This window comes from Curcuma longa, chromosome 11, assembly GCF_044706935.1.
Source record: "Curcuma longa cultivar G26 ecotype Majalengka, Jawa Barat chromosome 11, ITB_CL_G26_1.1, whole genome shotgun sequence".
Taxonomy (NCBI): Eukaryota; Viridiplantae; Streptophyta; class Magnoliopsida; order Zingiberales; family Zingiberaceae; genus Curcuma; species Curcuma longa.
Genome location: NC_133871.1, coordinates 24,435,190 through 24,450,929, shown reverse-complemented (window position 1 = coordinate 24,450,929; position 15,740 = coordinate 24,435,190). Strand labels below are relative to the sequence as shown.

The 15,740-nt window shown below is 36.9% G+C and overlaps 3 protein-coding genes across 5 annotated transcripts; 1 reads left to right on the top strand and 2 right to left on the bottom strand.

Moving 5' to 3' along the window:
- Nucleotides 1-375: 375 nt before the first annotated feature.
- On the bottom strand, nt 376-7,931 carry LOC141841761 (uncharacterized). 2 transcript variants are annotated; one of them, XM_074729955.1, is made up of 9 exons: nt 7,783-7,931; nt 6,994-7,092; nt 6,411-6,874; nt 5,478-5,556; nt 5,312-5,365; nt 2,151-2,219; nt 1,942-2,007; nt 1,769-1,837; nt 376-563 (listed from the first exon to the last, which is right to left on the bottom strand). In XM_074729955.1, the coding sequence occupies exons 1-9, from the start codon at nt 7,891-7,893 to the stop codon at nt 492-494; spliced, it is 1,083 nt and encodes a 360-aa protein (XP_074586056.1). In that variant the 5' UTR covers nt 7,894-7,931; the 3' UTR covers nt 376-491. The 2 variants fall into 2 exon arrangements, with proteins under 2 accessions (XP_074586056.1, XP_074586055.1); XM_074729954.1 differs by lacking the exons at nt 1,769-1,837; nt 1,942-2,007.
- A 313-nt stretch (nt 7,932-8,244) lies between these two features.
- LOC141839751 (plastidic ATP/ADP-transporter-like) lies at nt 8,245-12,210 on the bottom strand. Its single transcript, XM_074727571.1, has 5 exons — nt 11,353-12,210; nt 10,235-10,501; nt 10,006-10,149; nt 9,565-9,912; nt 8,245-8,859 (listed from the first exon to the last, which is right to left on the bottom strand). The coding sequence occupies exons 1-5, from the start codon at nt 12,142-12,144 to the stop codon at nt 8,497-8,499; spliced, it is 1,914 nt and encodes a 637-aa protein (XP_074583672.1). The 5' UTR covers nt 12,145-12,210; the 3' UTR covers nt 8,245-8,496.
- Nucleotides 12,211-13,549: 1,339 nt separating this feature from the next.
- Nucleotides 13,550-15,421, top strand: LOC141839752 (uncharacterized). Of its 2 annotated transcripts, none has more exons than XM_074727572.1 (3): nt 13,550-13,632; nt 14,071-14,489; nt 14,771-15,421. In XM_074727572.1, the coding sequence occupies exons 2-3, from the start codon at nt 14,082-14,084 to the stop codon at nt 15,419-15,421; spliced, it is 1,059 nt and encodes a 352-aa protein (XP_074583673.1). In that variant the 5' UTR covers nt 13,550-13,632; nt 14,071-14,081. The 2 variants fall into 2 exon arrangements, with proteins under 2 accessions (XP_074583673.1, XP_074583674.1); XM_074727573.1 differs by having other exon boundaries at nt 13,603-13,636.
- The last annotated feature ends 319 nt before the right edge of the window (nt 15,422-15,740 follow it).

Here is a 15,740-nt window from a genome sequence, read left to right as displayed (position 1 = left end):
AATAAAAATAGCAGGGAAACTTGGCCAGATGATCATAGTATTTAAGTTTGGTCGAGACATGATGTCCAAATCAAGTCCTGGACCTACCAATAAGCTTACGACTGGGCTATGAGCAGGGCAAGAAGGATTGCTACGCATGTCAGTAACAGGGTAGTTACGGTGGAGTTTTACACAGAGTAACAACACACTTTAATTGACGTAGGTTGTGTAGTAGATCGCTTTAGAACCAAACAAGATTATCACAATTTTGCGTTTCAAGAATCCCAGATATTAATCGGAAAGCAAAATTGATTTTCATAGCAGGGTATATCACAAAATCTGGATTCGAACACAAGTCACTATTTAGTTAGAGTACAGAAGTTGCTATTTAGTTACAAATACAGAAAACACAGATAAAACTAATCAACATTCAGTGTCTACAGAGAACCCAAATCAGCAAGGACGGGGAAAAAAATGTCCCAGATGTGTTGGATATGCAATAGCATAAACTATTAAACTGATTCATCTCTTGCATTGGCATCCTTACCCACATCGACTTCAGAGGTTGCAGCATCAACAAGTGACTGCAATGACTAGGGTTATGTACACCAAAAGTTGGGGAAAACATACTTGTAGCTAGAAATTTGAAAATGCTATGATGCAAAAAAATTGAAAACTTGTGGGCACTTCTAGAATTATTAACAATGAGGTTGTGTCTCCATAGAGATGTGGAAATTTCAAATTGTTATTTGGTATATAAGCGCGGGGATGCATATCAAAGTCCAACCGGCACTATAGGCAGGTAGGCTGGCACTTTGCTTTCTTGTCATCGGTGCTTCTGAGCTTAATCCATACAATAATTTATCTTCGTGCAACAAAAACAATAAAGTTGTGCCAAGTCGACTTCCTGAAAGGAGTGAATCTAATTGTAATGTTAAGGGCAGTGTAGGAGCTGGACATCAATTGGTAAAGGCAGAATTGAAGTCAATGAAGGAATCATTCTTAGCAACCAAAGGCTATTGGTTCATCAGGAAACACAAGCTCGGGCAGTCATCTCCATGTCCAAGTGGCACCTACACATTTGTCCCGAGACCTATCTTTGCTTTCCAAGAGGTTATGCACTGAGAACATATTAACTAATATCACCAAATAAAACTCAAATTAATTATTTTTTAAAAAATTAGATTAACTAATGTTTTCTTCGATCTCTCTTTACCCCTTAAACCTTACACTCTAATAGATTTGACTCTTCTAAGTTCTATCTATTGATTTTCTCATATCTCAACCTATTTTCCCTCAATTTATCATCTAATAGAGGGTAAGAGAATCACTTTCTTCCAAATTTAAACAATAAAGGTTGTTGAAGAAATTGAGTGATGCTACTTTCTCATTTGATCTTTAAGTAAATAGTAATCAAAATTTCTTAGATCTACCTTCCCTGAAGTCTTCCCTAACTTTTGTATCCTCCCTACCTTCTTCCAAGTAAACAGGGCGTAATGAATAGCAGAAAATCTAGAAATTGAAACTTATCAATAGTGTGGAAAGAACACGGCATTGCCGCCTAGCACGTGCAAATTTGCATACCTATAACTGGCATTATCCATCTCTAACAACAAACCAAATGAGGTGCCTAAGCTATCCTTTTATCTGTATTTTCAATAATTTCTACTCCCAATATTTTTTCTACTAATTTCTCATTTCTTCTTATATATCATAAGATTAGTCCATGAAGAAAATTCTGTTCTTGAAATAAAAAACTTTAAAAAGATAGGGAACTAAGGAGACTAGCCTGGAGTTCCTGCTCAGAGCTCTTGAGTTTGTCAACCAAGTCTTGAGATTGAAGATAACAATTATGCAGCTGAATGAGGAAGTAAAAGAGGGTTGGGGTTCTCCCATTTGTTAATTCAGAGAATTAACTGGAGAAGAAGTTTCAAATATGTGCAATAAGGTTAAATTTTGCACCTTCATTAGCATTGACAGCTGCTGAGAAGTGACCTTCTTAGCATTTGCCAAAGAATCCTCTAGTTTCTGTTCTTGGGAAGAGTATCGATCACAAAATAAATTGATTAGGCAAAATATTTTGAAGGTGGATTTGACTGTGAAAATAAAAAAAAAAGGAAAACATAAATTGACAATTTTATGACATTACCAAGTTGTTAGAATTAAAGCACCTGAGATTTCTTTTCTAGATCTGAAATAAGAAGCTTTTTATCTTCAATTTTATCTCCAATGATCGCAATCTGATTAATCAGAATAAGGTTAAGTCATTTTCCAAGGAGTAGGAACTAGTGGCCTCAAAAGTAATCAACCGTAACTAGAAACATCAAGTTGCATAATTCAATTAGAGAAAACCAAGAATAGAAGCAAGCATCTAAATGCCACCTTGTCCCATTAACATGTTTTTAGTAACTGGTTGATTCACAATCCAGATCAACACACTAGCTTCTCCCATCAGACTCAAGATTCTTCAAAAGAAGAACAACCTCAAATGTATGTTCTCCAAAGTGGTCAATTCTGAATCCAAAACAACACACTAGCCTTTCCAGTCACTTTTATAATTGGAATGAAATTAATGCCCAGATAAAGGAATATGATATAAGACTTCTACCATGGTGAGACAGAAAATGCTGCAAGACATTCCTAATTTGTTGCGAAAGATAAAGAACTAATAAAGCCAACAAATTGTTGTACAAAGAAAAGTTTTGTAAGAAATCCCTTGTGTTTGAGTTGATAAGGAAATTATCATCCCTATTTTGTTTTATTCAACTATCAGGCCCTCAAATCTTATTTGTGATTAAGATTATCTTATCATCCCTTGTGCTTGTCTGTTTCAGTAAGCAAACAGATTATCTGAATACTGATTTGTGATTAAGTACAAAATCAGAAATTTCCTAGAAGGCTAAGCTTTTTTTTTTTTTTTTTTAATAGTTGTCTCCAAGGCTTTAAAGAGTTTTTGCTTGGGCACATATACAACCACCTAAGTGGATTTTTTGAAAGTAACCACTACATATGACATGCAATTGGTGTGCATGTGCAGTTTTAAAAACCTCATTTTGTTCATTTCAACTAATTTAGATTGAACCAAATTGACATAATATCCTTAATATCTTGTAACTTGTAAGTGTTAACCACTTGTTTTTTCAAGTAATAAGCACTAAGATATTGATTATAAGCATATTGTTTATGTATATGAATTGTTTTGCATTGTTTATTTGTTATGCATGTATTTATGATACATAGTAAAGAATATATAGCAGGTAGCAAGAATCCATCCAGAAATTGTTAGCTTGCAAGGCTAGGGAATATAATTAGTGTTCGTTGATCATTTTTAATGTCTCTGATTCAAAACATGAAATTTCTATTTCATTCAGCTCCTTTAAAGGAAGACTGATAGATTCATCAAGAATAAATGTGATTACATCTATAACATCTATGCCAAGCCTTTCTGTCTAAATCTATCCGATGTACTAGAAGATTTAATCCAAAATCCATCTGGTGTAGATGTGACCCAAAAAGGGGGCCAAGGGAAGCCAATAAGACTCATGGATAGCAGGGAAACCAAATCAAAAGAAAAGAGTAGTGGTGTAACTCGGTACCTTAAAACCGTTACATGTTCATGTTTATTTGAGTTTGTTGGTGTATGTGTTGGTTGGTGAATGGAATGTGTACTTGTGCACATTGGGAGGTACAAAAGAATAAAGAAGGGAAATTTTGCAAGGGCATCTAAAGAGAGGGTTTATGGAGTAGCTATTTGCATCATGGTTAATCCCTTTTGGCGTTTGGCTAAAACACAAGGACTGAGTGGAGACTTTACCTCGGGCATAATGGATTATAGATGCTCTGGATAAAAGCCTAATATATATATATATATATATATATATATATATATATATATATATATATATATATATATATATTATTGATATTATTGTAGCATGTTCATTTAGTGTATATGCTTATTGTTTATGTTAATACTTGATGGAAGTATCTTCTATAAATAGATGATGCATGTTTATTGTAGTAATAATGATGCATGTTTAAAGATATCTATTACTGTGTGCCATTAGATTCAACATGCCATATGAGGATTGTTGCCCTATCACGAATCTATAAAATGTCATAAAAAGAAAATAAAATAAATGAGTAGAGATAAGATGAGTATTTTTGTATATATTGAACTCGTTTGAGAGGCTTTTAGCCCAGTAAGTAAAGTGCCTTAAGGCATTGATGATGGAGCGCATAACAATTAGTGTTATCAGTGCCAACTAGTAGTAATGTGAATTTAAAGATATAACAAGGCGTATGATGGTTTGGTCGCCAATGCCTAATTGGGATTTATGTGACTTCAAGAATATTATGAGACGTGTGATGATTCAGGTCGATAATGTCTAACTGAGGTCTTAAGTGATTTAAGGATCTGTAAGTCAATAAACAACCACCAATAAACAATCACATGTGAGATAATTAGGGTTGTTAATGCATAATTGGAAGATCATGTGACTTCAATTGCAACCTTGTGTTTGAGAGACCCCCTTCGGTCGATATGGTTTTTGACCCTACTATAAAGATATTGATAAAGTGCCTTGAACATGGAGACATATGTGATGTATGATCCTGCAATGCTATAGTGATGGAAATTGTGTGGCTCTCGTATAGCCTTAATGGCACCTTATACGTATAATTGCCTCCAAATCAACTAGATCAACCTATGGCAAGTGGTAGGAATGTTGAATCAAATTGTTAAATATACTACTTATATTTGTTGCTCTAGGAGATTTTTGTTCCTACAGTTGGAAGTTTTCTGTGCTATTTGTGGAGTTTTTCTCATCATTCATTATTATTTATTCTTTGCACTTTTATCAATTATGAGAATTCCGGCACCTTATCTTATGACTTATAGACTACGTGTAGTTGGATGAGGTTTTAGTTGTTTCCTTTCAGAAAAATTATTCTTTTTTTTGCTTATTACTTATGTGGATGTGATGCTTTTGTATCCTTTGAAAGCCAAGTACAAATGTGTTATGAATTTTGTTTAATGTCTCAATGACACAATTCTTGACCAGATAAGGAACATGCCAATAGAATTATCATATCATTCCTAGCCAAGAGAAGAGAAATCACTAGAGGGTTGACAGTTATCAAGAGATCAAACACTGAAAGGGCAAGAGAAAGTAATTTCATATATTACATACTTAAAGATTATCATTTATTAAAATCAATTGTTCAGCTGAAATCCAGTTAGAAATAATGTCATACTCTGATCAAGACTGAAATGCATCAAGTATTTTAAAAAATGTATTTGAAGTCTTAAAAGCGTTGTATAGTGAAACACCTCATTTTCAAGCTCCTCTCGCCTATGAATTGAAAGCTCCAACTGTTCTTTCACCTAGTCACACATAATAACATGGTTTGGAAAAAATCAAGCAGTTGATAGCAGATTGACAAAGATCAAGATGCTCTTTTTGATAAGGGCTCTGAACAAAGAAAAAAAAACTTACTTCTTTTCGCACTTGGCTTTGATAATCATCACTAGAATTGGAGGATATATCTCTGGATTGCTGATCAGCAGTTCCAGTACTGCTAAGATTAAACAAAAAAGTTTATCGATTGTTTCAGAGTTCTCTTGGCATATTCAGACGTGAACCACTTAGAGAAACTGCATAGATTTGGAAATAGATAATGAAAATTTAAAGAAGATACAACAATGAGAAACAAGATGAAGCAAACTATCTTAAACTGTATCCAATTACAAAAGTCACAATTGTGATAAATCTAGGACCTGCTTAGTGTCTCTGAACTGTGTCCAAAGATACATCTGAAAGTTAACTTGCACTGATTGATCCCATTCAAAGGTCATACATGATATCAGTTCAACTTGCAAAAGGATATTTTTTCCTTCCAGACTAGGTACAGGTCCAAATTTGCCATTAGTATCCTAATTCAGAAATCATTATCAATATTTCTTCTATATTGATGATTTGTGCATTCTATTTCTCAAGAGTGCTCTGTTTGGTGCATTTATATTAGTGATACATCATAGCACAATCATATGAATGAATGAAGTTTCTTCATTCATACTAGACCATGCAAGCATAAAGGTCAAAATAATAAATTAAATGGACTATGAAGTTTGCAAAATATTCAAATTAAAAATGATGCACATATGAAAGTAAAATATATAAATATTCAATGCATATATATAAATGGAAAGAAGTAGGTTGTGGCACAAAATAATACTATCATCATTAGAAAAAACAATTAATGTAAAATTCATGCTAGTAAGGTGTGAACATTGGACAAAAAAACAACACATTTTGATCTTACACCAACAACAAAATTGCTAATAGTAGATACCAAGTAGCCTAGAAACCAAATGTAAGATGATATCTTACTTAAACAATTAACATGAACAAAATAGTGTCATAGATAACCCATGTCGTTGTCTTGATTGTTGCTCCTTATCCATTGTCTTGCCTCCATCACAATCTTTAGGTTTGTCTAATTCTCTATCACGGCTCCAGTCCATATCATGATCCCTTTCCCAATCTTTATTATGGTCTCCTCGACGGTCATGATCCTCATCCTCTAGATCTTGCACTTGATCAACAGAATGCTCTCTTGCTTGAATGAAGTCACGGTCATGCTCAAAATCTGGTTCTCTTTCTCTGCCCCTGTTATTATGTTGAGATTGCTCAGAATGTCTACCATGGTAATGATCTCTGTTGCGTAAATGATCCCTTTCTCTTTCTCTTTCTGTTTCTCTTTCTTTTTCTCTTTCTCTTTCCTTTTCCCTTTCCCTGCCTCTATCCGAATAATCCTCTTCATCCCGATGAAAAATGGCCCTTCCACCTCTTGTGTGAACTTCATTTACTCTGACAACTCTTCCTCCAATTTTCTGGTTAGATTTTAACATCAAGCAGCAATTACTTCCAAGTGAATGGAAATCAACTAAAGATAATGTATAAAAAATAGTAATTAAATTAATCATTAATCTGAAAAGAAAAGGACACACACCCTGCCATTCATGCCCACAATAGCTTCAACAACTGACCTAGGGTTTCTAAATGTAACAAACCCATAACATTTTCCACCAACTTGTCGATCATTGATTATCTGCAGTTGTAAAATCACATAGAACAAAACATGTCCATGAGATACATTCAAATATTTGATTGTTTCTTAAATGTTGTACTAAAGGACTTTGGAGCAAAAGGTTATGACAAATTTGAAGACTTTTAACATACAAGAGAGTGTGCTTTTGCACTCACAAATTAACAACCTTGAAGCAATCTCAAGTTTTGGCTACATGGAATGTTATAAGAAAAATGACGTTGGAGATGACTATTAGTAGATTCAGTAAAGAACCTGGAGGTTGAAATCTCAGTTCCTAACCAAGATTTTCAACAAGAATACTCTAGAATCCATAAACCATAAATAGTTTTCGTTAAAGAAACTGGTGCAAGATTTTCTAATAATTGATTCTACTTATCCGGAGTTTCATCGCAGGAAGATACCCAGCCTCGGAAGTAAGATTCATTCTCGAATCAATCTTCCGTAAAATCACACATCACCCTGATGAAACGATATTGAGTTTCCTCAATTCCCGCACCAAACAATATCTCACTCGAGCAGGTGATTCCGGACGCCAATTCCATGGGTAACATAGAGGTTCAAGAATGACTTAGAAATCTTACATTACATTTTATTCAAACCCTAACATAGAGAAACCGTCAACAACCTCCCACATCGAATTTACCTAAGAAAATAGATCAAAAGAGAAAAGGAAGAGGCAAGAATACATACTTTAACATCAATGATGGCGCCGTAAAGGTCGAAGGCACGACGGAGGTCCTCCAGGGTGCACTCATAAGGGAGCCCCCCGACGTATATCGACTTCTCGTCGTCGATGGTCATAGCACCGAGCCCGAACCCTCCTTCGCTTCGTCCGTTCTCGCTTGTCTTGGAGAAAGAGAGAGACTGGCAGCGACAAGTCGGCAATCCACTTCAAGTGTTGCAACGGCCATTAAATAGAACGGAATGGGGTTACCGGGCCGTTTTGTGGGCCGCGGACTATTCGGCCCAAATACCCTTTGTTTCCTTAATATTCATTTATATATATATAGAGATTTTCACTTTATTTTCAAAATCTTTTTTATCGAAGACCAAGATATTTATTTTTCCATTCGCGATTTACTGAGTTCTATTAATTTCGTGGAGGTAATCAATTTAACACAATACTTGTTTCATTCATTGATGTAAAAAAAATTAAAAAACTAAGACAATGCAGTCCTTTCAACAAAAAAAGAATCCAACAAATTGACACTTCCTCAAGAGCTATATAATGTTCAGCAGGTCTCATTCCTACCAAAAAGAACAAGAAGCAATGCCCACATGACTTATTCGTATGATTCTTCTTGAATCATGTAAAAACCTCATTCACCAACTTTCTGAAGTTACCTGATAAGATAACTGCATTTACCATCCTGCTTTGCTCAGATTCTGGAGCTCATTGTTGCTTCAGAGGGGTGACTCAGTTGCTACTTTGTTGGCTGCTTCAGATTCATGAGCAGCTCCATTCGCGCTGAGCTTTACCTCGGCGAGCAAATCCTGGGTTTCTTCCTTGGTTGCAGCCTCAACACTAGACTTTTCTTTCAGTAACTTCTCCTTCTCCAGCTGCTCCTTGGCCAAGGGGGAGAATTGGGAGTCCAGGGATCTAGCAGCACCTAGCCATGCCAGAACAATCACCAGAAGGATTCCTCCAAGGTACGGAGTCGAGTTAGCTAGAGACCCAAATGTCAGAATCATGAATTGCTGGATCAGGGCGCCCCCCGACTTTCCCAAGGGATTGCAGACCACATCAATTGCAGCCTTCCCTTTAACCTGTGGTTTAATATGGAAGCATGAACTGTAAAAAGAATACAGGAAGTAGGAATAACAAATGAAGGTGCAAATAGCCACTGGACAAACAAGTGTTGGTGTGAAACCATATACAATGTATACAAGATCATAGACTCATCGATTCATCGAGTTCTAAATTCTCCTCCACTCATCATGGCACTCCTCGTGCCAAGATTATCCGCTTACAAGATTATTCAACTCCCCTTAACCGAGGCATGTCCTCATTTCAGATGATCTCAAGAACCAAAAGTTTTTTCAGGCTTTTCAGATTACAACCATGTTTCAAGTCTCAAGATGTGCAGTATTGGATTTCTGTTCTAATTTCATTTTAGAAAAGCCAAAAGAACTCAAACCTAACAAAATTATTTATGTTTATAATAATGACAGAAAGATCCATATCGAGCATTAACACACAATGAATGGAACATAATAGTAGAGAAGAATCAAAGCCATAACACTAAAGTTATGGATGCATGTGATATGTATGTATCCTTGAGTGTTTCACTGAGCGAACGGGTAACAACACTCTGCTATCTAGAACTAGACATTCACAAAATAAGGCAAAACAAACAGAACTTTTGCAAAGATGATTCCCCAAACAAACTTTTCCTATATGCATCATTAAGCTTGGACCTATTTTTTTAATTCAATGAGCTGCTCATAAAGGTAGAAGGATAGAACACTGACCTTCATCTCTTCATCCAAAGGAATGTAAGCCATTTCTTTGCAAGGATCAAACAAGCTATATTTTGCACTCTTGCTGAAAATATTCTGTAATGCACCCACATAAACAGCAGCAAGCAGAGGAGTCATTCCAAAGCTTCCCAGTACCGGAGCCAAAGGCTCGCTCAACAATATTAGGGAGAAAAATGCAACTCCCGTTAGAAGCAAAACTGTAGGAGTGATCATGGCTGCCACTCCCCAACCAAATTTTCTGAGAATCCACCTTCCTAGCAACATCATTGTAAAAGTTGCAATTCCCGTCATGGTTGAGAAATCGCCCATGAAAGACGAATATTCATTTGGACTAGGAAACTGTCAAAAAGTAAATACACAGAAGTAAGTGAGAAGAAACTAGTCATCCTTAATTAAAGGCGAAAACATTAAACTGCTAATCAGAAAAATTACCTGTGCCTTGAGCTTTGATTTCCATGTGACTTCCACCAGGTTAATGCTGATACCATAAGCAACCACCAACGTGGCTAGATCCCTTACATATCTAGAGGACAGCAAAACCTTGAGGCTCTCGTTCATGCCTAGCTTTGGCTTCTCCTACGCAAACAAATACTTGATATTGATAAATGACAGTATAAATATCCAAAAGTAAACATAATGTCATATTAATCCAGAAACAAACCTTCTTCTTGCGGTTTGATCTTGGAAGAGATGGGTCATTCACCACAAATTTATTTACACCCCAGTAGATTGCAGATATTACCAAGCCAAGAAGCACAACGATGCTCATCATTCCTTTCAATGAAACTGCCCAACCATCAACCCCTGGTCCCAGATTCTTTCGTAGATTAGAGAAATACTTTACTGTTCGTCCCGAGAAGATGAGGGCAATATTAGCCCCAAGTCCAAACAATGGATAGAATTCTTTAGCTTCCGCAACAGTGGTAATCTGCAAAGGAAAAGTATTTTCTGGAAATAAGTCTTAGGCGAAAAACAAGCATTTCTTCATAAAGTTTACAAATGCATTGTTCCTCAGTATCTCAGATACAGCCAAATTGTACAAAGTATGAGAAAAACAAGACAAACACCGTGAAGGTATAAACCTGTAAAACCATCTTTAGTAGTTATACCTAGATCCAGCAACAATGCATAAAGGGAAAAAAAAACATCTCATCAATGAAAGTATAGAGACTGTTTATACTGCAAGCAACAAGTGGTAACCATATTTTGTAGCGTAAAATCCTTCTTGATGAAGAAAACACTAATGAAATTACATACCTGATACATTATTTTTCAGCTATAGAAGTTTTTGGTATATGCTTTCTAACTTGACAGATATAAATAAAATCAGGAAAAGTCCTGTAGATCACCTGCTTAAACTCAGCTAATGGACTACAAATACAGTTCTGAATGTTTAAGATTTGGGGATAATTTGTTAATAAATTCTTCACAAGGTATAACCAAAATCATGCATTTTGAAATCCTCCGGCTGCTTTCTAACTATTTAACAGTGAATTACAGTTGCCTTTCACCTATCTTGCAATGATAGATGATATGCTTAACTTGGGGTATCTCACAACTTAAGCTTGGAATACCAATCCAAAACCACCAAATTACAGTTTGTGAAGGGTTTATCTCATAGATCTCATTCTCACATATAAAATACACTAATTGGTATAATAATGGATTGCAGTTTACTGCGTTAAGAGATCACATGGTATACCACATAAAATAATCTACCGTATATAATAAGATTTAAGACAATAAATTTTTTTAAAAATATCAGAAAGCATATATCACCTGATTGGCAAACCCCCAAAAGAGGACCGAGATCACCACGCTTCCCCAAAGCTCTGCCATGACATAGAAAAGGCAGAAGCTCCAAATCCTCAAAATCGCAACCGGGCCAAGGAAGCTCGGACCAAGCGCTGCTAGAAGCTTATCTGCAAGCGCCGTAGGATGGATGGCATCTCGCAGGGGATAGAGCAAAAAGGCAAAGGCACCAAAAAAGGCTATGAAAGGAAAAATCATGGTGTAAAAGAGAGCCTCCTTGGACAGAACATTCGACAACTTGGTGTACAAAAGCATGAACCCAATCGCCATCGGCAAGTTTACCCAAGTCTTCAAGAAAGGTATAATCTCGGCGCTGCTCCCTTTGGCCGTCACCACAAGCACATCCTTGGTATCTCTGAGAATGGTATAATTGAAAAGAATACAGAAGAACATGACCCCCAGCGGAATTATCTTCTTGAGTGTCGTAATCTCGACCCCCAATAACTTGGGCTTCTCCACCTCACCCTCCACGAATCCGGCCCCTCCAGCGGGAACCGCCGCGGAGGCGCTAAAAGTCGGAGCTTTCCTCTGTTTCCCATAAAGCCCAGTAGAAAGGAACAATCTTTGGGACTCACCAGCAACTCCCCGGTCCTTCGAGATGAAGTCATGGGTGGGTTGGTTCGTGACCTTGGCGGAAAGGGCCGGGGAGGGGAACCGAGCGGCGGCGAAGGGGAAACGGCGGCGGAGGGGATGGAAAGTGCGAGCTTGCGGCGTGGGAGGGAGGGACAGGATGCCCTGTGCTGCGATAACCCTCTCCATCAGCAGGCAGTCGATGCTATCTCAGAAGATATGGAGCGGCGACGTCTGAGAGAAAGAGGACGACAGCAAGATGCGCGTAAAAAAGAGGCAAAGAAGATCAAATTTATAGTCCGCGAGATCGAGGGATTTTACTAGATCTCAGGGAGAAGGAAAAAAGAATCAACGCCGCAAAATGAAAAATTGAAAGAGTCTCAAGAACGCGGCTCCGTCCGATTCGCTCGGTCTCTGATCTCATTAAGGAATGTTTCAAGTTTATTTAATTAGTAAAAAAAATATTTTTCTTAAATTGGAAAACTCATGATCGCCGTTCAGTAGTTAGCCTTTGGAGATTATTGCCATGCCCCTCTCTTAAATAGAACATTTCAAAAAATAAATAAATAATAGAATTCCAAAATAAGATAAAATTGTGCATATTTTTCTGAAGAAAAATCCAAATTTCCAGTGGTGGGTAGATCTATAACGACGAGGACTGGATCACCGCTAAATTGATAACACGTGGCGCCGCCGCCGACAACGACAACAGAATAAGTACGCTTTTAGGTGAATATTTCAAATCCAAAATTTATAATTTAAATCAGATTAAACTAAATCAAATGAAAAAGGTTCACCGTCTATTTTAATTTTATTTCGATTTTAATCATTAATATAATCCGCTTCACTTGGAACCGTATTATAAATAATTAATATCTTAAACAATATCTCCTTTTGAGTTGGAAAAACAAAATATCTTACGATAAGAATGATTCCTTTATAATGTATAAATTATATATTGATTAAACAATCTTAGATCAGTCCAAGCTTGTTTGTAAATTAGTTTGTCTATTTATTTAGGTGAAGAGACATACTTTTTACCATGTAAAATCTGGCATTTTAATGACACCCAAAAAAAATTAAATTAAATAGTGATAGTTGATGCCAGCTTCACTTCCCCCATTAGCTTAAGCTTAACCGCTATTCACAAAACGTAATTAAAGGATGTTGGGCATCTGGATTGATCACCGTATGTGCTTTCCGATTTACCCTGATGGTCGATAGAAAATTTTTATGGAATTGGATCGATCAGCTCCAGAAATTGAGTCCATATGACTGACTGAGATTTATTTTTTTATTTTTTATTTTTACCGCTATTCACAAGCCATTCTTCACAACGGCAAACGTATCCCCACTTCCCAAAGCTAACTAAACGACGAACGAAAACGTTTCATTACTGATTTTGCCCTAGAATTTCATCACCAACCCTCCCTGCCTTAACCAACGGCCGAGATCGGCTCTCGACTGCCGGACTCCACCAGTGCGGACCCACGCAAAATAAACGGAATTTGATTGGCCGCTCTGTTCCATGTTATACTTCGTCGTCGGATACGAATCATGCCGATTCATTGTCCTCGAAGGCAGCGGAGAGACGGAGAGAAAGAGGAAGCTGAGAGGTTCCTGAGGGACGAACGGAATTACTCGATCGCTTGGTCTTTCGCTTGTTCACGTCGAGGAGTAAGTACGTTTTTGTTCGATTTGTTCGTAACTCGGGGCTGTTTCGCTTTGACTCCCTTCATCTGTACTCCGATTATCGTTGATATTTGCTTTTGGGTTTCGAGCAAAAATGTTTGGTCCATTATTTTCTTGGTAGTTTAATTTGATTGGAGTTTTGATCGTTCATTGCTCTCAAAAGATTTCTCTTTTGAAGTAGACTATATTCTAAAAATGCCTAATTTTAGAAGAAGAGTAAAACAGAACTTGGATTGTCCAAGAGCAGGTTGCTTTGATTTCTTTGTTTTTATTGGGGCAATGTTTCACTAGGGAATTTTATCGCTTTTAGTTCGCTTTTAGTTCGCCGCTAGGTTAAGAAGGCAAATAATCTGATCTTTCGGAACAATTCGGATTGCTTTTACTCAATTGAATATGTATTTATACTCCATCTCCTTTTATCAGGAATTGAGAGAATGCCGACCACGAGATTCGATAAGGGGAATAAGGTGGAGGTTTGGAACAGGAGGGAGGTTCCCTCCGGCTCTTGGCGGAGTGCTGAAATCATATCTGGTAACGGGCACACATATTCAGTGAGGTATGATGGGTATCCGATAGGCAGCAGTATAGCAGTGGACAGAGTGCCAGGAACAGCCATTAGGCCATGCCCTCCACCATTAGAGGACCCGAGGGAGCTGCGGATTGGTGATTTTGTTGAGGCATTTGACAAAAACTCATGGAAAATTGCTCAAGTCCGGATGATTATTGGTAATGGTTACTGCTCTATGAGGCTCCTTGGGTCTTCTAGGAAATTCCAATTCCACAAATCTAACATAAGGAGACAGCTATCTTGGCAAGACAACAAATGGATGGTAATTCATAAGGTAGCATGATGCATTCTTTTTCACAAGTTACTGTTAAAGTCAATATGGTTGATGGCTGTTGTATTAGCATCCTTATATGTTGTTTAACACTCAGTTGATATAGGTTGATCAACTTACCTTGGTATTATTGATCTCCATTACACCAAATCTTTTCTGTCACTTCAATCTTTTGTTAATCTTCTTCTCATAACTATTAGGGCAATCATGCTATCTGAGTATTTGGATGTTCATCATACTCACTTTGATGATATTTGAATTAATTTAATTATTTTTGCCATTAGGATGCTGGAGAAGAAAGTGATGGACAACTAAGCAGCTCAATGAGAGGTGGGAGTCCTGTTTGCTATATGCCTCAATCATGTGAAAAAATGAAGAAAAGGCCACTTGATATGTCTGTTCCTGCTGGCACATGCAATATTAGAAGAAAAAAGACACGAGCAATGAAGGTAGACTTCCTTGCTTCAACTGGAAAAATGCTTGGTGAGAAGTACACAGATTATTCCTTAAGCAAGAGAGCTGGTCCTTCCAGAATTGAATCAGGAAGGAATATGCTACATTCAGATAAAGAAAACTATCTTTTGAATAGTTCTGTGCGTAGTGATGCTGAAAGCACTTCATCATCTGTGGGCAGTTGTAGTGTTGACAGCAGTCGTGAAGAATGTTATAGCCAATATGATCATGTAGAAACTTCCTATGGTTTTGAAAGGGACTCAGCTGTTTCTAGGAAAGGTGACTTGCAAACAGAAATTCATCAGCTTGAGTTGAGTGCATACAGGTCCACTTTAAAAGTATTCTATGCTTCTGGCCCGGTAAGTTGGGAACGAGAAGCAGTGATGACAAACCTTCGTCTAATGCTAAACATATCAAATGATGAACACTTAATGGAGATAAGGAATTTGATAAATTCTGTTATGGTTTCCATATCACTGTAGTTGACTAGAAGATATGCTTAGGTTTGAGTTACAATATAACTCAAGTAAAATTGAAAATGTTGATTTGTAGAAAGGTGAATCAAAACTATGTAGTATACTGTTTTCCTTTTCAAGTGAGCAGGCTGACCTTTCATGTAGCACAATCTTTTTTTGTATCACTAATATTTAGCTATGAGAAGAACTCGTGGGATGAATTTCTTCTCTAAACTTCCGTTGCTTAATTTCTTGCCTCATTTCATGGATATTTGTACCAACAATATAAATGCTGTAATAGTTATGAATATTAATAATTTATTTTGTTTACTGTGATTGTGAACTT

Bases quoted from the DNA above. Each gene is read 5' to 3' on its own strand.
- LOC141841761 (XM_074729955.1), bottom strand. From the start codon at position 7,893: ATGACCATCGACGACGAGAAGTCGATATACGTCGGGGGGCTCCCTTAT. The intron at 7,093-7,782 runs GTATGTATTCTT...TTACAACTGCAG, and splicing joins GCGCCATCATTGATGTTAAA to ATAATCAATGATCGACAAGT. The intron at 2,220-5,311 runs GTGTTTCACTAT...CTGATTAATCAG, and splicing joins GAGAGGAGCTTGAAAATGAG to ATTGCGATCATTGGAGATAA.
- LOC141839751 (XM_074727571.1), bottom strand. From the start codon at position 12,144: ATGGAGAGGGTTATCGCAGCACAGGGCATCCTGTCCCTCCCTCCCACG. The intron at 10,150-10,234 runs GTTTGTTTCTGG...TTGTTTGCGTAG, and splicing joins GATCAAACCGCAAGAAGAAG to GAGAAGCCAAAGCTAGGCAT. The intron at 9,913-10,005 runs GTAATTTTTCTG...ACTTTTTGACAG, and splicing joins AATCAAAGCTCAAGGCACAG to TTTCCTAGTCCAAATGAATA.
- LOC141839752 (XM_074727572.1), top strand. From the start codon at position 14,082: ATGCCGACCACGAGATTCGATAAGGGGAATAAGGTGGAGGTTTGGAAC. The intron at 14,490-14,770 runs GTAGCATGATGC...TTTTGCCATTAG, and splicing joins AATGGATGGTAATTCATAAG to GATGCTGGAGAAGAAAGTGA.